This window comes from Dysidea avara, chromosome 11, assembly GCF_963678975.1.
Source record: "Dysidea avara chromosome 11, odDysAvar1.4, whole genome shotgun sequence".
In the NCBI taxonomy this organism is placed as follows: Eukaryota; Metazoa; Porifera; class Demospongiae; order Dictyoceratida; family Dysideidae; genus Dysidea; species Dysidea avara.
The window spans coordinates 2,884,482-2,908,956 of record NC_089282.1 but is presented as its reverse complement, the minus strand read 5'-3'; the positions used below and the strand labels follow the sequence as shown (position 1 = coordinate 2,908,956).

The window sequence follows — 24,475 nt, the reverse complement described above, 5'->3', positions numbered from 1 at the left end:
GTGCCTGTGAGAGAAGGTGAGATACAAACAGCCACTCAACACATCAAATTAGTTGAATATGTTTCCAATAGCTAGTTAAGGCAGCTATAACACAAGTACCGCCAAATATGGCAATAGTCTAAGATAAGTTTAGCTAGTGTATCAAAATACACAATACTAGATCAAACATTACAAGTATTGATGGGTAACATGATAACTTTAACATTGCTACTGTTTAGAGTTTGTGCAGTGTGTATCTCATAACACAGTGTAGGTATGTGTGTAACTGCCAGGGGCTTCCTAAAGAGTGGTGCACCACCACTCTGTAAACACTTTTGATGTATGTATATATTTGACTTTGACGTTGGAAGCAAATTTTTTACCACTCTACTACATTTTGCTAGGGAAAGTAATGTATGGAGCCATGTAAAGATGTAGGTAATCATATTAGCAAACCTTTTGTCTTCTCTGTTTGTTTTGTAATCTCCTCAACCCAAAGGTGGACAAAGTAATCCGAGTCAGTGTAGTAGAACTTCAACCCCTCCCTTCCATCATCCCGATACTTAGTAAACTCATTCAAATGTGGTGGCTCAAAACATGAATTGTAGATGTTACTCACAGCCGTGGGCAATGTGGAACGATGCAAGATTGCTGAGAACTCTCCTGGGAGCTCTTGTAGTGATTAGCATTGACAATGTCCTCCACACTAAAAGGCACAGCGTGATCTCATTAACAACTAATAAACAAATGTTTACCTCGCTCAATGACTGGATCAAGTCTATTACTACTTTCGCTCCCAAGTCTTTAATCTTGCGAGTTGGCACGCCGATTGATGATGTTTGAGTCGAACAAATTTAATACAGATCGCTTAGTTGGCGAATAGCGTCAACGAACGTGTTTAAACCAACTCCTTGGAGCTCATTTGTAATGGAACCATCCAGGGGCGCCCTGTTGATAAAGATCGGCTGCACAGCTCTGTTCACAAGCGGCATGATCAGTACGTCATTATACAATGAGCTTTATTTAGATTTGTATTATAAATACCACAATCGAAGTTGTGTCAATAAAGGCTCAGCTTTGTTGTAACGTTTTGGTTTCGTGATCAAAGATGCCTCGGGATACTGAGGTTAAGGCTAAAGCGAGGGCAAAAGTTTACAGGCGTTGGTTCAATGGTAAAGTAAAACAAAGAAAAGAGATACGCTTACAAGTGCACGCGAGAAGGAAAGCCGGAGTTGACACGCAAGAGTTTATATAAAATCCATTTAAAATACTATGGGAACAAAGTAGAAAGGCAGCAGCAACATTGGACAACGTAAGAAAAGAGCAGATGAAAGATTTAAAGGTTTGTATTTGTTTACTGTGTTCAGTTTGTTGTATGATTAGAGTCAATCCGACCCTGTGCAGGTGAGCTGCTGCCATAGCAACATCCGCCTTGGAGTATAACCCGTTTTTGCAACCCTGATAGTGTTGGCTTCTATAAGAGTTAACAGTACCAGGAAATAGAGCTGCTTTTGCATTCTACAGCAAAGGTTGACCAGGTTAAACCTATGCTATCAGACGGTGGCTGATGTTGCTATGGCAGCAGTTCACCTGCAAAGGGTCTACAGAGGACTTGCACACATGAAGCAACAGTTGCTAGGCAGACATGTTTTGGGACAACTTTCTATGGTGCATATTGGGTCAGAACGAAGATAAAGAGATTTATTCACTAAGTGCTGGGTACAGTGTAACTGGGAAGCAGGACTGGTGTATTAAAGTATCTCAAGCCAGCCCCTCATCCCCGTTCTAGGAGTACCATCTTCCTCTGCGCCTGTTCTTTAGTATTGCAGGAAAGGGTAAGACTTTTACTCCCAAAAGATGTCACTTTACCGATAGCAGATTTGCACAGCTTATGTTTATTAGGTGCAACAGTTAAAGCATAAGCATAATCAGTAGTTAAGTCATAGCCAGGGGTGTAGCCAGGATTTTCTGGAAGTGGGTTCGGATTGGAAGTGCACAAATGTGTTTGGGGGAAAGCCTGGGTACTTCCCCTGAACCACGTTTGAACGAACACAATACATACACAAAATGTGCTCTTGGGTGGTGCTGTTTGTACATCTAACTAGCTAAAACCTACACACTGCTGTTTATGCAGCTTATAGAAACTAGCTATTGTAATACTAACTAATCTTCATTTCTAGACACTGACAGCCATCTTCACTGAACTTGTTAGCCCTCCACATTTGAATCCCTTTTAGTTGGCAATACGTTCTTCCGGGTATACATTATTCTCGGTTAATCCTCTGGTTGACTTCAGACTTGGGCCACTTGGCTTGAAATTCAAAAGTACTTGTACTTTACAATGATATATTCAATATAAACAATATATTCGACACGCCATGTGCCCGAAACATGTGACACAAATAAACAAAACATTCATCATGTAAATATACTATTCATGATTTGTGGCTGTGTGCTAACCTGACACACGTATAACACAACCACTCAAGTTTATCACAGCTGCTACCTTGTAATATGTCTCAACAGTCCTTTGCCATTTTCATGTGCGCAATTGATCACATGATACAGTACTTGATTCATCATTTAAAATAATGCGATATGACCCTCATGGATATGACCCTCATGCGATATGACCCTCATGCGATATGACCCTCATGCGATATAATGCGATATGACCCTCATGCTGATTTTTTCAATTTTAAAAAATCTGCTTCCAAAAGGGGTTCGCCCCCCCTGGCTACATCCTTGATAGCTGCTTTGTAAAGTGTGTACTAATACTCAAAAGTACTTGGATTTTAGTCACATGTACTCTATGCTGACTTATTCACCTTTATAATGTTGTTGCATGAAACCATGACCAAAAATAAAAAGAAAGACAAGTTGCAGAGGGCACTCACTCAAAAGTCACATGCCATGCTGAGTTTGTTATTGTGGTGTAAAATGGTTACCATGACTGCTTTGTTTGGCCTCTAGTTTTGAAACTAGTCTGGCAGGCCTAAATTTGAGTTTTGATTTTAAAGGTTCTATATCCTTGTTCTAATATTATTCCATAAAAGGTGATTTTCATTGCACTCTAGGATATTTTTAAACCAAGCGCGCCTGGTTTACTGAAATTGTTTTCCGAAAGTGTGTTTGTTTGTATGTATGTTTGTCTTTCCCCACCCATGTGAGCAAAACTTTGTTCACTAAAAATAGCCTTTATGTGATAAATAAAGGCCATATAGAACCTGTAGTAAACTTCTGGGCAGGTAAGCTTTGGTTTAAGACGGTTAATATGTGACAGTTTGAAATATGGGTGAAACGAGTTTATAAGGATGCGGTGAAGGTCTTTCCTAATGGGCTGTACGGATGTCAAACAGCCAAAAAGCAACACAGCTGGCCTACTAGGCTACTGGGTAGAACGAATTCCTTCGAGTTGAAAGGAGGCATGCCCGTACATGTGTGAACGAAAATGAAGAGCAGCTTTGAGGCTTTGCATGGAGAATTTGCATAAGAAAATGTTATAGATGAACTATAAAACAATTAAGAAGACATTTCTGTGCATTATTAGTGAGTTAAAGGATTTTGTTCCGGGTAGGGAATATATAATCTATGGTTCAAGGTACGCCTTCTTAGCAGTGCTTAGTAACGTAATTACAGAATTACAAAATATTTAACTGTTATCAAATACAAATTACTATGATTCAATTGTGTATGTAGCAACAAAGCAAAAACCAATATATATATATTAGTTTAGTACACTGTTAATTAATTCCAGTTAGGTTTGTTTGCTGCATGGCACCTGGCTTTTAGTAGCACAACATAAACTTGTTATTAAAGGTGGGTTGCCTTGTGAGTGGTACATGTCATTTAAGATCCCTACTTATACAGTTCTACTGTACTGTTTGAAATTGTAACTTTTTATATTGTACATGTCTTTACACTGAGCCTCCTTTACCTGTATTACTAATAACTGTTTGTTTCAGTTACAATTGGAGATGTCAAAAGGATCAAAAGGACCGTTAGATTACAGAGCCTTTCTCAAATATCTACTGAACCAAGTATTCAAGGAGAGGGTGAAAGCTAACCAATTGCCGATCAAAGCGAAATTTGTTGCTTCAGATATTGCTATGGATATTGGCATTTTGACTCCACAACCAATATAATGTATTATGAAAAAATTCTGTTGGAATCAGCACATGAAATGTTTCCTGGTGGTCCCCTTTCCATGAAATGTAACAGTGATCCAGCTCAACTATATCTTCACATTTACAAACTTTTGTCGGCAGAAATTCATGAAGATAAGACCGAGGAAGGGTATCTTGCTGTACCTCCACATTATACTGATGATATGAAGTATCTTTTTACTTGTTTAGCAAAGCCACTCAATAGAATAGTCCAAATAGATAAACTATAGTAGTGAACCATTGGAGGACATGATTAATACTCAGACTGGAAATGATAAAAAGTGAACCACTGAACATGAATTTGACAATGAATAAAGGATAAGAGACAGTTTGCTCTACTGTGAGGTCATCAGTCTTAACTAGCCAACTTGAAACTTAAGAGCATCTGTACGTACCTAACAGTGACTAAACAGTCAGATTTTGTAGATGTTCATTGCAATCATGTTGTAGTACAAGATGCTACTATGATTTTCATTATAGCAAGAGTTCATATTATAGTTTAACTCACATTTGTCTGTGTTTACAGGAATCTGGTGGAAAGCAAATTTATGTCTCACTTAACAGGTGAGTTTCAGCTGCAGATTCCCAATCTACAGGCCTCATTTACCTATAGTCCGTGAAGTACACAAACATCTGTTGGTATGCACATACAACCAATAGACTTTTCTCAGCACATGCATGTAGTGTAGGAACAAGATACATAACATTTATATAATCAATCTAAAATACCCATACAAAATGTTGTGTCACAATGAAATAGTGTAACAGAGACAATCCAGTACAAAACACACAACAAGTTAATCCCAATCATCATCATCATCTGAATCATCATCGTCACTTTCCGAGTCACTCATCTCCACAGCAATACGACGAGCCAAGATGGATGCCACATCAAAGCCACCAACTGAAGACTCAGCTTTCTTTGTCTCCACATTGGTACGATCAACCTAGTGTGGAAGAAACAGTGATTTATATAATTATTCACTACTAGTATTTTGCTTAATAACTGAGATGTTTAGCCATGTACTTTCTTTGAACCCTCAGCTATCCAAATCCCTTTGTTCTCAGGCAATGATAAAAGGGTGAATTGTTCACCCATACATTTATATGCAAAGCTCTGTTGAAAAAGTTGTAATAGAGCATTCACCTGTATACTCTAATAGAACATATGCCTATTACCCAAATGTTCTAATAGAACAGTCATTTCTAATTTCAGATAAATGAGGGTCTACTGTACCATTTTTTATTTTAAGGTGGTGGCCAAGCAGCTGTCAGGCATTTGCCCACTACTGTAAATAAGTTTTTTAAATGCTGCATCTCCAGGGGAATTCTTTATATATCACTAACAACAAGGAAGCATATCGACCTATGTTCCTGTTGTGTAAAGAAGACTATTTCATCTTCGACACTGTGTTGTAAGACTGTTTCAGAATATTGCTTTGATTAATTAAGCAAGTTTTATAAACAAAAGCAAAGTGATAATCCTCCCCCTTTTGGTAACTAGTGAAATCATGCTGTGTTAGGTGTTATAGCAGTAGAACTACTGCCATGTGCATTCTCTGTTGTGCCAGTATTGATGACAATATATTGGAACCACAACAAACCTCAACCCATTCATGACTAGCTTCAAATTTGTCCAAATATGACCAGCCATTGTGGAAAAACCTGCTCAGCAGGTGTAGTGGTACCATTGTGGAAACACCTGCTCAGCAGGGGTAGTGGTACAATTGTACAAGTTACATAATCAAGTAGACTTCAGAGAGGCATGTTTGCCAGTGTTCTATGAGTTTCTAAAAGAGCTTGCACTGAGGGATTGTTACAATGTATTCTCTACACATAAAACACCCCAACAAGCATTACCCGCACCGTCATGACTATGCTGAACAAGCCACGCCCACATAGCTAATCTGACCATACATTAAGGTTTGTAATAAGTCCATTATCTACTTGAGCATCACCTTAATATATCATCATATTTCAAGTCTACATGACACTGACCTTTCTCAGTTGTTTTCCCAGCCTGATGGCAGACAAGAGGTCACTACGAGGATCAGGTGATGGTGTTTTGGCTGCTGGAGCTGGTGCAGCTGGAGGAGGAGGAGGAGCTGGAGCTAACACACCTGGAGGAGGCGGTGGCCCTGGGGGAGGTGGTGGTTGTGGAGCACTTGGAGGTGGAGGTGGGGCTAAATAAACAATGTTTTATGTGAATGGTTAGATAATACCATATACACAACTGCATACCATGGGACCAACCAGTGACCTGATTATCAAAGTAGTCCTAACTTTGGGACCTTTTACTAAGTGTCTGAGTTATCAAATGTCCACATTAACAAGTTACAGTGTAATAATGGGAACCTTGCAACTAGGTTGGACAGGTATTAGTAGTGTTTTCTAAAATACTGATTTCAAAGTACTAATTTCGTCAAACAATCCTTCAGTTGGAGGCATAAAGCCAAGCAAGTTTGAGGTTTGCACATGTAACATTGCTTGTAAATCTGTGCAGGGCACTGGTTTGTGCTTATAGTCCTTTATGATGGCTCATTTAGTTTTAGGATACATCCAATGTTATTTTTGTAGTCAAGTTGTGATTATTTGCCACTTAGAAGAGATATAATAGCAAGTGTAAACAATCTTCTTTGAGTGTAACATATGTGACCGTCTCAGCAAAAACCCGACTTATTCACACAAGCATGCGCATTGTAAAAACATTTTTTTAAACTGTAAAATTATGCATGCTACAAAGAAAAAATACGTTGGACCATTACTCGGAGAAGGAAGACTCAAATCGATTAAAACTATACACCATCTTATTTGCCTGCTCATGGAGAGTTAAAAAATCTTTGTTCATTTCTGTAGCCCCAACAGTATGCATATCACGTGCGTTTGTTTACAATGTGGTAAACATGATCATCATCATTTCTTCACCTTCATACCCAAATGCGTAAGTGACTACAGGGCTAACACCATACCTTGGTTGATTTGCTAATCCATGGTGAACATTTTAAGCCAAATTGCAACTATGTAAATGGAAGTTATGACTGCGAATGTAAGCGCTTGTAGTTTATTTTCAGTATAGTCACTGTACAAATCGATTATCTTGTTCTTCCTATTGTCGGTTATAATTCCAAAACTACTCCCCAAAGAAGGCTGAAACTTTGGTGATACATTCCTTGGACACTGCAGATAATTTTTCTTTCTTTAAATCAGAGGTTTCGTGTGAAAAAATCGGGTTTTTGCTGAAATAGTCACATATTTATACCAAAATATTTTTCTGAATACCATTAATCAACCAATAGTGTCAACTCCTAGTTTTCAAGGTGTCCCGATTTTCCAGGTAATTATATGTACCAATGGATACTTTGGGACCTTAACTTTATGTAGGTGTCCTCAAGTGTCCACTTAGTCCCAAGGAGTGCATATTACATATATTACACAGTACACACACATACCTGGTGCCATGGATGGCATTGGTACTCCTGGGGGTGGAGCAGGTGGTGCAGGAGGAGGGGGCGGAGCTGCCATTCCAGGCATAGCTATGGGAGGAAATCCGCCAGGATGGGAAGGTCCATTAGGAATCATTGAAGACAGCGGTGCAGTCGAAGTAGGAGGAGCAGTATATCCTGTGGGTGGTGGCGGGGGTGGTGGTACAGCAACATTTTGTTGTGGAGGAGCACCAGTGTTGGGGAATCCCCCAGGGGCTGGAGGTGGTGGCGGAGGGGGAGGAGCTGCTGGGTGGGGCAGAGCTGGCTGTGTATCCGGAACAGGAGCCGGTCCTGTAGGACGAGACTCTCCAATACTACTATGTTGGGGACTTGGTGATGGATGATGTGCAGTGGGTGGAGCTGAGTACTGCTGAATCTCTATAGGAGCTGCCGATTGGGGCTGTTGATGCTCTTGAAATTCCTTTCCACGAGAATCATATTTCTTCCGTTCCGCTCTCTGGATCTTCTTCTCCGGCTTGGTACTCTTCCTCCCTCGATTCTTTCTCTTCTCCTACAAGAAATAGCAATAATCACATCACCAGTAATTATCATGCACCAGATAGTTAAGCTATGCTAACAACAATGCAAACAAACTTTACACCTAAAGGAGAACTCATTTTTGCAACTAATAACTCATTCTTGAAGAAATCAGACAGTATAATAAGCCCACTAAACAGCATACAGTACAGAGCAAATAGTCAGCGCGTAAAGTTTAAAAAGTACACATCTGACTCATCTTCATACGGTCTCATCGAAATTCCACATAAATGTATCTCTCTATGTACCCAAGTAACATGTGTCATATTCACATGTAGTAGTTAGGGAGTATGTGCTGAGAAGGTGAGATAAACAGCCACTTAACACACCAAATCGTTGAATAGAAATGTTTCCAATGGCTAGTTACCTCTTTATAAGGTAGCTGTAACACAAGCACCACCAAATATGGTAATAGTTTCAGATGGATTTAGCTGTTATGATAAGCCACACAATACCAGAGGTGATACTTATCAAACATTACAAGTATTGATGGGTAGCATGATAAGTAGAGCATTAACTGTGTTTTGAAACCTTGTTACTGTTAAGAGTGAGTTTGTGCAGCGTGTATCTAAACACGTAGTGTACACACGCGCGCGCGCGTGTGTGTGTGTGTGTGCAAGCGTGTATGCAAAGTGTCCATATGAGCATTGTAGTGTATGAAGCCATGTAAAGATGTACACAATCATATCAACAAACCTTTCGTTTTCTCTTCTCTGTTTGTTTTGTAATCTCCTCAACCCACAGGCGGACAAAGTAATCCGAGTCGGTGTAGAACTTCAACCCCTCCCTTCCATCATCTCGATACTTAGTAAACTCATTCAAATGCGGTGGCTCAAAACATGAATTGTAGATGTTACTCACAGCTGTGGGCAACGTGGAACGATGCAAGATTTGCTGAGAACTCTCCTGGGAGCTCTTGTAGTGATTAGCATTGACAATGTCCTCCACGCTAACTGCATAACGAAAAGGGCACAGCGTGAAAAAAATCCAAACTTATGCTATCTTAGTCTATTTTTAGTAACAAACTAATAAACAAGTGTTTACCTCGCTCAATGACTGGATCAAGTCTAACCACTTTCGCTCCCAAGTCTTTGATCTTAGTTTTTAGCGAGTTGGCACGCTGATTGATGATGTTTGCTTCGTTGAACAGTTCGCCGAACAAATTCTCAGCGTGCATCGACAGATCGCTCAGTTGGCGAATAATGCCAGCGAACGTGTTCAAACTAACTCCCTCGAGCTCATTTGTAATGGAGCCATCCAGAGGCGCCCTGCTGATAAACACCGGCTGCACAGCCCTCTTCACAAGCGGCATGATCACCTTCTCAGTATGTCTCTATTTGTAAACACGAAAATTATACGGTGCAGTTTATTTAGAATTGCAATAAATACCACAATCGAAACCATGTCAATAAAGAAACTTCTCTTTCGATAGATATGCTATGGATATGGAGCACTGGGGTGGGTTTACTGATGTTGAATTAAACTCCTTAAGGCAGCGTGGTAGAGGGAGGCGCGCTGCGCGAAGGAGTAGAGGCCCGCCATTAAACCAGGGAACACGGAGAGTCATTTATCCTATTGGTAGAGGAGAGAGTATGTCTAATAAAGCGAGTGGTGGAGATTTGCCTTCAGATGCATTTCTCTCTCACAAAACCCAACCATCTAATGATAAGCCGCCGGAAAGTGAAGCTAAGGGGACAGTTGATGGGACTCTGAAACAAGATAGTAGTTCTACTGGAGAAGGTGCAACTGTTACAGATAATACTGGAGATACAGGTGTAACTCTGACTGAAAGGTACATATAAAATTTGAAAGAGAGCTGCCTTTGTGATGTGCAATAGGTCATGTAAGTATAAGTTGGTCAAATTCTGGGGGATCTGTACATGTGTGGCTCTTTATACACTGCGTTGTATTGTAACTTTCATTGAGATCAAGTCTTTTTTATCTGCATTCAACAGCTATGCTGAGTGAGTTACTTATATTAATAGCCAATTCAAGAGCAGGAATAATTAAAAGATTACTGGGTTAACTCTGATCTAGTACAAACAGCGAGCAGTTGGCCATGTTTCTTCCAGCTGTGAAGCTATATTAAATAACAAATCAACCACACCTCCCTTCAGCCCCCGCAACTCACTCCTTTCCTCACACATTCACAAAGATAACACCAAAAATATTTAGTGTGACATCAAACGAATACCATCTATAAAGTCACCACCTGGTCTGGGATTTTAACAGAGCTTCAATGTCAAGAATGGCTTCAGTCTTTTCTGTGGGTTTCTAACTAATATTTATAAAAGTTTGAGACAAGATGAGCTAGGAATATTGTTAGTACTCCCTTTGCTCTCGTGTGTGAGTAGCACAAGTCTTTATCCTACTGATACACAGAAAAAAGAATAACTCTCCTAACTAAATAATCCATATCGTAGCTGGCTAGCTAAAGAACCTTCATGTTATGGTATGCCAGTTGTAGCATGTAAGAGTTCTTTGAAATTTCTTATATAAGATGACAGAATGTTGGATCAGGTTACAATGTGTGCTGTTGCTTCAGGACATGTGTGTATCCATCTTTGTTGTCAGATTTTTGTGAGTTCTGAAATAAGTTGTTATGACCACAGTGTTTCATTGTGGAGAAATTGCGATTATGATTGCGATTGTGAATTGCAAAAACTGAAATTCTTGTAAGTTTTGTTGGTTAAATCTTCTTTACACTCTCTCAGGATTAAAACCATGGTAAAAAACAGAATGAAATATTTGGCACTCCACAGAAGAGATACTAAATAGTCTAATAGAACAATCAAGTGCTATAGGGTGAATGTTTGCAATGTATGTGTTTAAAACATTAGTTAAAACCATTTTTAAATTGTTGTTTTGTACCTTGCGTTTATCATGGTACCTGCTCTTCTATGCTATTGTTGTGGTGATAGAAATACTGTACCTGCTAGCATCCATTGTTTCTCCCCTATACATTGCACATCGCTGGGCTCAGCTACTGCCTCGCACAACTTTATTGTTGCTCTTAAACTTGTAGCTTGGAATTCTATTTGTCACCTCTTGATACTTGCCTATCTGTTATTGACCTGTTTGGTAGCCATCTCGTCATCCCATTACTACCTGGCATTATGGTGCTCTAGTTTGGTATTTTTCAATGCAGCACATTTCAACCACAGAACAAGATGATTCAAGATCAGTAACTTTATACTCTCCCACCTAGGTTAACGAATGCTTAATGTTACCATTAGCAAAAAAATCTTTAAACCAATATACCATATTATATACTGTAGATCACACTAAAATTTATGCATAGTTACATCTAGATTGTTTTTCCTGCCTGACTGTTGGGCGTCACGCTACGTATTAAACTTTAGGTAGATAATTTTGCTGGTTTTGCTTTGCAACTTTAGTTCACTTGTGATTTAAAAACTCATCACATCTACAGTTGCATGTGTTCCAGTATCAAATCTGTTTATAGTCCATTACTATAATGTGTGGGGAATTAGCTCAGATGGTAGAACGCCTGCTTAGCATGCAGGAGGTACTGGGATCGATACCCAGATTCTCCAATTTTATCTTTTTATCTTTTTTTTTCTCCTTTCTTGTCTGTCTGTCTTTTTCTTTTTTTCCCCTTTCCTTTTTTCGCTTGTATGCACTTGCAATTGGCTACAGAGGTATAGGGTCATTAAGGAACCTGTTATAAGAAAAGCTCATTGTACTGATCCAGGCCTTCAGGGCTGTCCCTAGGATGTGGGGTGCTTGGCAGCCCCAGGTGGAAACGTTTGATGCGTGTGTCATTTGACACTGACACTCCATCTTACTGCTGGTGCTCTCCTGGTCAGTCCTGGAATCTAAGATGTGTGTTTGTATAGGAGAGAAGGTTGCCAAGGGTCCTTTAATCTCCTTGTTGCTACACCATAAGAAACGTTTGTCTGCTTGTTGGGACAAGTGTCAGAAACCACACAGTTTGGGTGGTCTTGTCTTTGCTTTGCTGCTGTTAGGTCCACTGGTGTGAGGCTTGCACCATGTGGAGAAGCAGACTTGGGAGTCCCACTTTGTGTGCACAGGAACCTGATATAAGAGAAGCTACCATACAACAGGAAATTTTGACAAAATAAAATTGTGACGAATCAGTTACATTTGCAAAATTTCAATTCTTCAAACATCAATAAGCACCCCAAAAGTCAGTGTTTAGGTCTGTGATTTCTTGCTTTTTGTCAAATTTTAATTTGTCAAAGATGATTATTGTGAATTCATCAAATTTTGCTTTTGTCGATATACGGTATTGATGCTGATCCAGGAGTTCAGGGCTGTAGAAGCGTTGTTTGATGTTTGGGTCGTTGATACTGACTCTCCATCTTGCTAGCGCTCTTCTTCCTGGAAACTATGAAGTATGTTTATACAGGAGGACAGTTAAAGATTGCCGAGGGTCTCAGATATTACACCATAAGAAACGTCTGTCTGCTTGTTTGGCCATCAACTGTCAGAGATCACACAGTTTGAGTGGTCTTGTCCACTGGTCTACTGGTGTGGGGTGTGGAGAAGCAGACTTGGTGTGGATGATGGAGCCCCACTTTGTGTGCTTCTGCACTTAATCTGTAGGTTCTTGTAGGCTCTTATTTTAAACTTATCATAGATGTGAGGGTTGAAAAAGGATATAATTTTATCTGCATGTTCCAGTATTAGATCTGTTTATAGTGATGTTGTAGTGTGTGGGGAATTAGCTCAAATGGTAGAGTGCCTGCTTAGCATGCAGGAGGTACTGGGATCGATACCCAGATTCTCCATTTTTTTTCTCTCTGTTGTCTTTTTTTTCTTCATGTAGTTGCATTGTTTTTGAATATGTATGTACATTTGTCAGTGAGATACAGTGTACATCTGTTCTATAACAGTGTATAGTAAGTGCAGGAAATGGTTTGTACAGTAACTATACTGAGAACAAGTATAGGAATTTTAGGGATCATAGTCATAATAGGTACAGTAGTTAAACAAAGGAGGTCACCTACACCTGTGCTAGTGGACATTTAATCTTCTCATGAATGAATGTACAATAAAGCTTCAGGTGTAGGTAACATCCCTTGTTTCACTACCTTTTATGACTATGATCATACCATACTAATGTTTTTGTCTGATGCACACCCCAACTATCAATTACTGAAAAAGTGAAGTAGCCATTATCCTTCGTTTTCAGCTATGTTCAACATTACAAGAAGTGTCTTGGCAGTCAATCCAGTCACTACAGAAAATACAGACAATTTCTGTTACGAATATAGGGAAGCCATCACACGCTATAGATAATTTTCCTTGAAAATTTTGTTTTTGCTTTGCAACTTTAAAAGTGTACTTGTGATTTCAAAACTCATCACATTGCTTAATACTACGTACATTTGCATGTGTTCTAGAATCAAATCTGTTTGTAGTGCCCAATTGTAACATGTGGGGAATTAGCTCAGATGGTAGAGCGCCTGCTTTGCATGCAGGAGGTACTGGGATCGATACCCAGATTCACCATATTTTCTTTTCTTTTTCTTGTCTTTTTTTTTTTTTGCCTGTCTTAATTCTTTTCTTATTTCTTGTGCTGACAAGGTCTACAGGGCAATCCAGGTGTTTTCCAGCCCCAGGTATAAGTGTTGTTTGGTGTTTCTTTCATTGGCACTGACACTCCATCTTATTGCCAATGCTCCATTGAGTCAGTCCTGGATACTAAGAAGTGTTTGTACAGGAGAGCATAGTAAGATCGCCAAGGGTCTTTTAATACCTTTGTGATGTCGGTTGCTACACCGTAAGAAACATTTGTCTGCTTATTTAGCCATCAAGTGTCAGAGACCACACAGTTTGAGTGGTCTTGTCTTTGCCTTGCTGCTGTTAGGTCCACTAGTCTACTGGTGTGGGTCTTGCACCATGTGGAGAAACAGACTTGGTATGGATGATGGAGCCCCACTTTGTGTGTTTCTGTACTTGGTTCTTGTAGGCTCTTTTGTGTAGCTATTTTTGTTTTTAAACTTATCATAGATGTGACAGTGAAAAGGTACAGTATAACTATGTGTGTTCCAGTGTCAAATCTGTATAATTATAAGTCATGTTACAGTGTGGGGAATTAGCTCAGATGGTAGAGCGCCTGCTTAGCATGCAGGAGGTACTGGGATCGATACCCAGATTCTCCATTTGTTTTCCTTTCTGTTGATATGTTTGTTATTGTCTGTTTTTGTCTCTTTTTTTTGAATATGTATGTACATTTGTCAGTGAGATACAGTGTACATGTGTTCCATAACAGTGTATAGTGCAGGAAATGGTTTGTACAGTAACTATACTGAAAACAAGTATAGGAATTTTAGGGATCATGGCCATTAAAAACAATGAAACAAGGGAGGTCGTCTACACCTGCAGATATATTAGTGGACATTTTAATCCCTATACCCATGAATGAATTAGAGATTAAACGTACAATATAGCTGCAGGTGTAGGCAACATCCCTTGTTTCACTACTTTTTATGACTATGATCATGCCATACTAATGTTTTTGTCTGACGCACACCCCAACTATCAATTACTGAAAAGTGAAGTAGCCATTATCCTTCGTTTTCAGTTATGTTCAATATTACGAGAAGTGCTTCAGCAATCAATTCAGTTACTACAGAAAATACAGTTACAAATGTACTCAGTGTAGGAAAGCCATCACATGCTGTAGATAATTTTCCTTGTGTTTTCTTTACAACTTCCAAGTATTGGTTACTTTATAAAAGAGTACTTGTGATCTCAAAACTCATCACATTACTTACTCTACGTACATTTGCATGTGTTCCAGTATCAAATCTATTTATAGTGCCCAATTGTAGCATGTGGGGAATTAGCTCAGATGGTAGAGCGCCTGCTTTGCATGCAGGAGGTACTGGGATCGATACCCAGATTCTCCATTTTTCTTTTTCTTTTTTTTTCTTTTTTTTCTTCCTTTTTTTGCTTGTCATAATTCATTTCTTCTTTTTCAGCTTTTATGCACTTGGCTACAGAAGTGTAGCCTCAGGTCATTAATATGCCAAAACTACTTGTGCTGAGATCAAGGTCTACAGGGAAGTCAGAGTGTTTGGCAGAAATATTGTTTGGTGTTTGAGTCATTGACACTGACACTCCATCTTACTGCCAATTCTCCCCTGAGTCAGTCCTGGAACCTCGGAAGTGTTTGTACAGGAGAGCAGTTGAAGATCACTGAGGGTCCTTTAATTCCCTTGTGATGTTAGTTGATGGGATGCTACATTATAAGGAACATTTGTTTGTTTACTTGGCCATCAAGTGTCAGAGACCACACAATTTGAGTAGTCTTGTCTTTGCTTTGCTGCCACTAGTCTACTGGTGTGGGGCTTGCACCATGTGGAGAAGCAGACTTGGTATCTAATGGAAGACGGAGTCCCATTTTGTGTGCTTAATCTGTAGGTTCTTGTAGGTTCTTGTGTTTGTCTGCTTGTTTAGCCATCAAGTGGCAGAGACCACACAGTTTGAGTGTCTTTGCTTTGCTGTTGTTAGGTCCACGAGTCTACTGGTGTGGGGCTTGCACCATGTGTTCCTCTATATGGTATCTCTGTGTGTTCCAGTATCAAATAGAAACAAATAAAAACAAAAAATACATTTATAGTATCATGTTGTAGTGTGTGGGGAATTAGCTCAGATGGTAGAGCGCCTGCTTAGCATGCAGGAGGTACTGGGATCGATACCCAGATTCTCCAATTATATTTTTGATTTTTTTGATTTTCTTCTTTTTTAATTTTTTTTTTTAAATCTTTCTTTTTTTCAATGGTGTAAGCATTTTATACACTTGGCTACAGAGGTGTAGGGTCATTAAGGAATCTGTTGTAAGAGAAACTAATTGTGCTGATCCAGGCCTTCGGCGCTGTTCTTAGGATGTGGGACATTTGACAGCCCCAGGTATAAAAGTTGAACAATGTTTGTGTCACTAACAGACTTCATCTTATTGCCGATGCTACACTGAGTCAGTCCTGGATACTAAGAAGTGTTTTTGTACAGGAGGGCGGTTAAAGGTCGCCGAGGGTCCTTTATTCCCCTTGTGAAGTCGGTTGATGGGACGCTACACCTTAAGAAACATTTGTCTACTTGTTTTAATTGGCCATAAAGTGACTCAGTTTTAGTGGCCTTGTCTTTGCCTTGCTGCTGTTAGGTTCACTAGACTGCTGGTGTGGGGCAGAGAAGCAGACTGGAGCCCCACTTTGTGTGCTTGTGCACATAGTCTGTAGGTTCTTGTAGGATAAGTATTTCTGATTTTAAATGTAGATGTGAGAGATTTGCTTTTTCTGCATGTTCTAGTATCAAATAAATTTATGGTTCATCTTAATAGCATGTGGGGAATTAGCTCAGATGGTAGAGCGCCTGCTTTGCATGTAGGAGGTACTGGGATCAATACCCAGATTCTCCATGCTTTGTTTTTCTTCTTTGTTTCTTTTTCATTTTTTTCCCCTTTCTTATAGTAAGTGTAGGCTTTTATACACTTGGCTACAGAGGTAAGGAGCCTGTTACAAGAGAAGCTAATTGTGCTTATCAAGGCCCTTAGGATGTGGGGTGCTTGGCACCCCAGGTGGAAGTATTGTTTGATGTTAGTGTGATTGACACTGACACTCCATCTTATTGTCGATGCTCCCCTGAGTCAGTCTAAGAAGTATTTGTACAGGAGAGCAATTGAAGATCGCCAGGGGTCCTTTATTCCCTTTGTGAAGTCGGTTGATGGGATGCTACATCATATATAAGAAACATTTGTCTGCTTGTTTGGCGATTAAGTGTCAGAGACCACACAGTTTGAGTGGTCTTGTCTTTGCTTTAGGTCCACTAGTCTACTGGTGTGGGGCTCACACCATGTGGAGAAGCAAGACTTGGTATGGATGATGGAGCCCCACTTTGTGTGTTTCTGTACTTTTTATTATTTATTTTATTTTATTTTTTTATTATTAGTAGTACTTTACAGTGACCAGCACTGAAGGTCTGACAGCAACATGTGCTGCAGCCTTTGGATTACCTAACCTAACAAGAACCGGAGACTTTAAATGATTACTTAACCTAGCTAACAATAAGGCGAAACAGAAAAGGGCCAAAGAAAGGAAAAAAATCCCTTAATCTGTAGGCTCTTTTGTGTGGCTATTTTTGTTTTTAGACTTATCATAAATATGAGGGTGAAAAGGTTATAACTTTACCTGTTGTTCCAGTATCAAATCTGTTTATAGTGCCCAATTGTAGCATGTGGGGAATTAGCTCAGATGGTAGAGCGCCTGCTTTGCATGCAGGAGGTACTGGGATCGATACCCAGATTCTCCAAATTTTCTCCTTTTTTTTTTTTCAGCGTTGTAGGCTTTTATGTAGCCTCAGTCTGATCAAGGCCTACAGGGCTGTACGGGTGCCCAAGTGTAAGCATTGTTTGGTGTTTCTTTCATTGACACTGACACTCCATCATACTGCCAACGTTCCCCTGAGCCAGTCCTGGAATTTAAGAAGTGTTTGTACAGGAAGACGGTTAAATGTTGTCAAGGGTCCTTTAATGTCCTTGTGATGTCGGCAGATGGGATGCTCCGCCTTAAAAACGTTTGTCTGCTTTTTTGGCCATTAAGTGTTAGAGGCCACACAGTTTGAGTGGTATTGTCTTTGCTTTGTCCACTAGTGTACTGGTGTGTGGGGTCGCACATGTAGAGAAGCAGACTTGGTGTGGATGATGGAGCCCCACTTTGTGTGTTTCTGTAGGTTCTTGTAGGCTCTTCTGTATAAGTATATAGATTTGAGGGTGAAAAAGGATTGCATTAATTTTGAATGTATGCTTTACAGTATCTGTGTGTTCCAGTATCAAATCTGTTTATAGTGTGTGGGGAATTAGCTCAGATGGTAGAGCGCCTGATTTGCATGCAGGAGGTACTGGGATCGATACGCAGATTCTCCAATTGTTTTCCTTTCTGTTGATATGTTTGTTGTTGTCTGTTTTTGTCATTTTTTTGAATTTTGTATGTACATTTGTCAGTGAGATGCAGTGTACATGTGTTCCATAACAGTGTATAGTGCAGGAAATGGTTTGTACAGTAACTATACTGAGAACAAGTATAGGAATTTTAGGGATCATAGCTATAAGAAGTAGTTAAACAAAGGAGGTCACCTACATCTAACGTTAATTTACTAGTATTTTAAAAATTGTTAATTTAAAAATGAAGTAGGGATCTATACAATAAAAAGTAGTGAAACAAGTGATGAATGATGGTATTACAGCATTGCTCAGTGGGAAGTCCTACTTTGGCATTGAGCAAAATATGGCTAATGTGCCAAAGTAGGGACTTTCTCACCGAACTATGCTGTAATAACATCATTCATCTCTTGTTTCACTGCTTTTTATTGCATAGTTCCCTAATTCATTTTTAAAATCAACAATTTTTAAAACGCTAGTTTGTTTAGTTTTTTGTTGTAGCACAGCTAGCTATGGTGTAACTTGTGACCGTTCTATTAGAATATCATACCTGACTGTTGTATTAGAGTGACTGTTGTATTAGAGTGACTGTTGTATTGAAGTATCGCTAATCAGCCAAGTGGTGTGCAGCTAGCTAGACCAATAAGGGGTGAGGTCATTTTATTTACTGTTAAGTAAATAGCTAAACAGTTAAGAGGTGTGGTCTGCATACTCTATTGCTATTAGTCCACCTAGATCTTTATTTGATGGTGTGGTCGCGAACCTATCGTGAACAGGACCCCAATTGTGAAGTTGTAGATATCTAGCTAGTATACATCTTATAGTAGCGCCAGGGCTGAAACGCTTCTGAAATCCAGTTCTGAAATAATTCTGTGGTATATAAATATGCAGCTGAAAGAAAGCGTTGATACGGAAAATTAATTCCTCAATATGGCTTCGTTGGATGAAGAAGAAGACAAGCAGATAAAAGAAAAGACAAGGCGCAGAGGGCCTACACTCATCGGAACCCCAAAAGGCACATCCCACTGGTGAGTTTGTTATTGTGGTGTGAAATGGTGGCCCTGCGCTGCTTCGTTTGGCCTCTAGCCTTGCGACTGTGGTCAGTCAGGCAGTCAGTGTAAAATTCGAGTTCTGGCGATTTTTTAAAATTCTATATCTGGCCACCTGTAAGTGTTTTGTTACAATTAATGCTGTATTATATATTATATGGACTAGTACTATTCTGTAAAGGTGATTTTCGTCTCGTAAGATGTCTCTAGGATGATTTTCAAAGGCGGGATTTTGGGAGGCACACGAAACTTTCTGGGGATCCCTACTTAAACGGTACTACCGTACCGATTGATAAAAGGGTACTTGTGATTTCAAAACTCACATTGCTTAACACTAAATATATTTGCATGTGCTCTAGAATAAAATCTGTTTATAGTGCCCAATTGTAGCTTGTGGGGAATTAGTTCAGATGGTAGAGCGCCTGCCTCGCATGCAGGAGGTACTAGGATTGATACCCAGATTCTCCATATTTTCTTTCTTTTTTTTTGCCTGTCTTAATTCTTTTCTTCTTTTCTTCAGCAGTAAAGGCTTTTATACACTTAGCTACAGAACCTCAAGTCATTAATATGCCTGTTATAGGAGAAACTAATTGTGCTGATCAAGATCTACAGGGCAGCCTGGGTGTTTGGCAGTCCTAGGTATAAGCGTTTCTTTCATTGACACTGACATTCCATCTTGCTGCTGACGTTTCCCTGACTGGAATTTAAGAAGTGTTAGTACAGGAGGACAGTTAAAGGTTGCCAAGAATACTTTAATTGCTCTTGTGATGTCGGTTGATGGGATTCTACACCATAAGAAACGTTTTGTCTACTTGTTTAGCCAGAGACCATGAGTGGTCTTACCTTTCCTTTTCTGCTGTTTGTGCTGGTATGGGGCTTACAACATGTGGAGAATATGAATGATGGAGTCCCACTTTGTGTGTTTCTGCACTTAATCTGTAGGTACTTGTAGGCTCTTTCGTATAAGTATTTTTGTTTTTAAACTTATCATAGATGTGAGGGTGAAAAGGTTATAACTTTACCTGTTGTTCCAGTATCAAATCTGTTTATAGTGTCATGTTATAGCATGTGGGGAATTAGCTCAGATGGTAGAGCGCCTGCTTTGCATGCAGGAGGTACTGGGATCGATACCCAGATTCTCCATTTTTTTTGTCTGTTTTTGTCTCTTTTTTTAAATATGTATGTACATTTGTCAGTGAGATACAGAGTACATGTGTTCCATAACAGTGTATAGTGCAGGAAATGGTTTGTACAGTAACTATACTGAAAACAAGTATAGGAATTTTAGGGATCATAGCTATAAATTTTTAAACAAAAGGAGGTCGCCTACACCTGCGAATACATGTATATTAGTGGACATTTAATCTTCAGTCTATACCCATGAATGAAAATGTACAATAAAGCTTCAGGTGTAGGCAACCTCTCTTGTTTCACTACTTTTTATGGCCATGATCATGCCATACTAATATTTTTTTCACCCCAACTATCAATTACTGAAAAAGTGAAGTAGTCATTATCCTTTGTTTTCAGTTATGTTCAACATTTACAAGAAGTGCCTCAGCAATCCAGTCACTACAGAAAATACAGTTACAAATGTACTCAATGTAGGGAAGCCATCACACACTGAAGATAATTTTCCTTGCAAATTGCTTTGCAACTTCCAAGCATCGGTTAATTTATAAAAGAGTGCTTGTGATTTCAAAACTCATCACATTGCTTAACACTACATACATTTGCATGTGTTCTAGAATTAAATCTGTTTATAGTGCCTAATTGTAGCATGTGGGGAATTAGCTCAGATGGTAGAGTGCCTGCTTTGCATGCAGGAGGTACTGGGATTGATACCCAGATTCTCCATATTTTCTCCTTCTTCTTCTTTTTTTTGCCTGTCTTACCGTAAGCATAGAAATTTTCAGGGTGTATAAATTTTCGTGGTTTGCAGCAGTCTGATCCACGAAAATTAATCCATTTTGAAACTCAAGTCTGCCACCAATACACTTTCCTTATGCGTTACCATAGATATGCTGACGACAACACGTGCGACTGTTCACCATGTGAATAGATATGCTGGCCTTGTTCAAGCATCTAAGACCCGTTTCCTCTGATTCCAGCAGGTAAGATTCTTTTGTGGTGGGTCAACTCCACAAAGTGGTTTGCTTAGTCCCAGATATGTACGCCAGCATAAATGGAGTAGCTAGCCAAAGCTGTTAAGTTGCAAACCTTAAACGTGACCTTAAAGCATGAATTTTGCTCCCCGCGGATCCTCGAGAAAATAGCTGGCTTGTAGAGATTAAACCATGAAAATTTTACCCACGAAATTTAATATGCTTACGGTAATTCTTTTCTCTTTTTTCACCAGTATAGGCTTTTATGCACTTGGCTACAGAAGTGTAGCCTAAGGTCATTAATATGCCAAACTAATTGTACTGATCAAGAAGTCCAGGTGTCCAGGTGTAGCATTGTTTGGTGTTTGTGTCATTGACACTGGCACTCCATCTTACTGCCGATGCTCCCCTGAGTCAGTCCTGGAACGTAGGAAGTGTTTGTACAGGAGAGCAGTTGAAGATCACTGAGAGTCCCCTTGTGATGTCAGTTGATGGGATGCTACATCATAAGAACCATTTGTTTGCTTATTTGGTTGTCAAGTGTCAGAGACCACACAGTTTGAGTGCTGCTGTTAGAACCACTAGTCTACTGGTATGGGGCTTGCACCATGTGGAGAAGCAAACTTGGTGTGGATGATGGAGCCCCACTTTGTGTGCTTCTGCACTTAATCTGTAGGTTCTTGTAGGCTCTTTTGTGTAAGAATTTTTGTTTATCATAGATGTGAAGGTGATAAAGGGTATAACTTTATCTGCGTGTTCCAGTATCAAATACATTAATGGTGTCATGTTGTAGTGTGTGGGGAATTAGCTCAGATGGTAGAGTGCCTGCTTAGCATGCAGGAGGTACTGGGATCGATACCCAGATTCTCCAATTCTTCAACTTTTTTCTCTCCATAGTATACATAATTTTTTTTGCTGCATTGACTTTTAATGGATACCTTTATCTGTGAGAGACTGTGCACTTGTTTCACTATAGTAAATGTAACTCTGAGCAAGAACTCACATAGTATGCGCCTTTTCCAAACTTTTTTACATGAGTATCCCAGGAATTGGTTACCGAAGTTGTGGCCAGTTTCGTTGAACAGTTTGTAGTTATATGCATTGTGCCAGTCAATAGGAAATGGTTTGTACAGAGACTATACTGAAACCAGGAGGAATTGTAAGTTCATAGCCATAAAAGTAGTGAAACAATGAAGGTCACTTTCACCTGAAGATATATTAGTGGACATTTATTTAATCCCTACTTCAATCTATAAGCTTGAATCGATATCTAACAGTGAAAATCAAGTGTGTAGCCTTAGCCATTATTGAGTTACGCTTGCCTGAAGGTGTTGGCTAGCAGTTCCGTAGTCAATGAAAAATCTATTAGATTTTTTCAAAAATTGTAGCAATTCATCATAAGCATTTTGGGATGCCCTGTAGACACTTCCATAAACTACAGGCACGTAAATTCACTATCTAACATTAGTCTTTAAAAGAGTTGGGATTCAATTTGTTTATCATGGCTTAGCAAATCTATCAAGCTATAGATATTCATACAAGAGAGAAGTGAAGAAATGATAACAATGTTGGTTTCTTCTACCACAATTGCATGTAACGTAAATCCTCTTTGTAGATTACGGAAACGACACAAATCATGTGAACAAAATGGTACACATATAAATTTAAAACTTGCTTCACTGAGAAATGGAGAAACTGAAACTTGTATGAACACATCCCATGACTTTTTTTTTTCATAAAGGTATGCAAGATTTTGCTGAGACAGTCACAAATCAATTTATAATGCCATCTTGGTGTCATGTTGTAGTGTGTGGGGAATTAGCTCAGATGGTAGAGCGCCTGCTTTGCATGCAGGAGGTACTGGGATCGATACCCAGATTCTCCATAATTATTTTCTTCTTTTTTTTCTTCCTTTTTTTTGACTGTCTTCATTCTTTTCTTCTTTCCTTCAGCAGTGTAGGCTTTTATACACTAGGCTACACTAAGCTACAGAAGTGTAGCCTCAAGTCATTGATATGCCTGCCTGGTATATGAGAAACTACTTGTGCTGATCAAGGTCTACAGGGCAGTCCGGGTGTTTGGTGGCCCCAAGTGTAAGTGTTGTTTGATGTTTCTTTCATTGGCACTGACACTTCATTTTACTGCCTGAGTGAGTTTTGGATACTAAGAAGTGTTTGTACAGGAGAACAGTTGAAGGTCATCAAGGGCCATTTAATGCGCCTGTTGATGGGATGCAAGTTTGCGGGTTTACACTGAGATGAGACAGTCAAAAATCAGTTTATAGTAACAAATTAGTATCAGTGGGGAATTAGCTCAGATGGTAGAGCGCCTGCTTAGCATGCAGGAGGTACTGGGATCGATATCCAGATTCTCCAAATTTTCTTTTTCTTTTTTTTTCAGCATTGTAGGCTTTTATGTAGCCTCAGTCTGTTACATGCTGATCAAGGCCTACAGGGCTGTCCGGGTGCCCAAGTGTAAGCATTGTTTGGTGTTTCTTTCATTGACACTGATACTCCATCATACTGCCAATGTTCCCCTGGAATTTAAGAAGTGTTTGTACAGGAAGACAGTTAAATGTTGTCAAAGGACAATGTCCTTGTGATGTCGGCAGATGGGATGCTATGCCTTAAAAAACGTTTGTCTACTTTTTTGGCCATTAAGTATCAGAGGCCACACAGTTTGAGTGGTATTGTCTTTGCTTTGCTGCTGTTGGATCCACTAGTCTACTGGTGTAGGGGTCGCACATGTAAAGAAGCAGACTTGGTGTGGATGAAGGAGCCCAACTTTGCGTGTTTCTGTAGGTTCTTGTTGTGTAAGTATATAGATTTGAGGGTGGAAAAGGATTGCATTAATTTTGAATGTATGCTTTACAGTAGTTCCAGTATCAAATCTGTTTATAGTGTGTGGGGAATTAGCTCAGATGGTAGAGCGCCTGCTTAGCATGCAGGAGGTACTGGGATCGATACCCAGATTCTCCATTTTTTGTCTGTTTTTGTCTGTTTTTTTTTTGTTTTTTTTTGAGTATGTATGTACATTTGTCAGTGAGATACAGTGTACATGTGTTCCATAACAGTGTAAAGTGCAGGAAATGGTTTGTACAGTAACTATACTGAAAACGAGTATAGGAAATTTCAGTCTTATTAAGGATCAAAAAGTAGTGCAACAATGGAGGTTTCCTACAGCTGAAGATATATTAGTGGACATTTAATCCCTACTTCAGTCTGTACCC

General features: G+C 39.5%; 2 protein-coding genes and 14 non-coding genes across 17 annotated transcripts in view; 15 read left to right on the top strand and 1 right to left on the bottom strand.

Annotated features, from left to right (window-relative positions):
- Positions 1-4,846: 4,846 nt before the first annotated feature.
- Positions 4,847-9,524, bottom strand: LOC136239573 (actin-binding protein WASF2-like). Its single transcript, XM_066030326.1, has 5 exons — positions 9,209-9,524; positions 8,861-9,117; positions 7,595-8,138; positions 6,144-6,328; positions 4,847-5,092 (listed from the first exon to the last, which is right to left on the bottom strand). The coding sequence occupies exons 1-5, from the start codon at positions 9,474-9,476 to the stop codon at positions 4,943-4,945; spliced, it is 1,404 nt and encodes a 467-aa protein (XP_065886398.1). The 5' UTR covers positions 9,477-9,524; the 3' UTR covers positions 4,847-4,942.
- Positions 9,525-9,550: 26 nt separating this feature from the next.
- The window catches only part of LOC136239571 (uncharacterized), a 29,008-nt gene continuing 14,083 nt past the window's right edge, over positions 9,551-24,475 (top strand). For both annotated transcript variants that reach the window (XR_010693519.1, XM_066030323.1), the window contains exon 1: positions 9,551-9,956. The gene's annotated coding sequence lies outside the window, so the exon portion shown is untranslated. The remainder of the gene's footprint in view (positions 9,957-24,475) is intronic.
- Positions 11,649-11,721, top strand: Trnaa-agc (transfer RNA alanine (anticodon AGC)). The gene has a single exon. It is a non-coding gene; the product is annotated as a tRNA-Ala (tRNA).
- On the top strand, positions 12,867-12,939 carry Trnaa-agc (transfer RNA alanine (anticodon AGC)). Its single transcript has one exon. It is a non-coding gene; the product is annotated as a tRNA-Ala (tRNA).
- Positions 13,591-13,663, top strand: Trnaa-ugc (transfer RNA alanine (anticodon UGC)). The gene has a single exon. It is a non-coding gene; the product is annotated as a tRNA-Ala (tRNA).
- Positions 14,244-14,316, top strand: Trnaa-agc (transfer RNA alanine (anticodon AGC)). Its single transcript has one exon. It is a non-coding gene; the product is annotated as a tRNA-Ala (tRNA).
- Positions 14,994-15,066, top strand: Trnaa-ugc (transfer RNA alanine (anticodon UGC)). The gene has a single exon. It is a non-coding gene; the product is annotated as a tRNA-Ala (tRNA).
- Trnaa-agc (transfer RNA alanine (anticodon AGC)) lies at positions 15,798-15,870 on the top strand. The gene has a single exon. It is a non-coding gene; the product is annotated as a tRNA-Ala (tRNA).
- Trnaa-ugc (transfer RNA alanine (anticodon UGC)) lies at positions 16,502-16,574 on the top strand. The gene has a single exon. It is a non-coding gene; the product is annotated as a tRNA-Ala (tRNA).
- Positions 17,392-17,464, top strand: Trnaa-ugc (transfer RNA alanine (anticodon UGC)). The gene has a single exon. It is a non-coding gene; the product is annotated as a tRNA-Ala (tRNA).
- Positions 20,212-20,284, top strand: Trnaa-ugc (transfer RNA alanine (anticodon UGC)). The gene has a single exon. It is a non-coding gene; the product is annotated as a tRNA-Ala (tRNA).
- On the top strand, positions 20,926-20,998 carry Trnaa-ugc (transfer RNA alanine (anticodon UGC)). The gene has a single exon. It is a non-coding gene; the product is annotated as a tRNA-Ala (tRNA).
- Positions 22,045-22,117, top strand: Trnaa-agc (transfer RNA alanine (anticodon AGC)). The gene has a single exon. It is a non-coding gene; the product is annotated as a tRNA-Ala (tRNA).
- Positions 23,059-23,131, top strand: Trnaa-ugc (transfer RNA alanine (anticodon UGC)). The gene has a single exon. It is a non-coding gene; the product is annotated as a tRNA-Ala (tRNA).
- On the top strand, positions 23,549-23,621 carry Trnaa-agc (transfer RNA alanine (anticodon AGC)). The gene has a single exon. It is a non-coding gene; the product is annotated as a tRNA-Ala (tRNA).
- Trnaa-agc (transfer RNA alanine (anticodon AGC)) lies at positions 24,152-24,224 on the top strand. Its single transcript has one exon. It is a non-coding gene; the product is annotated as a tRNA-Ala (tRNA).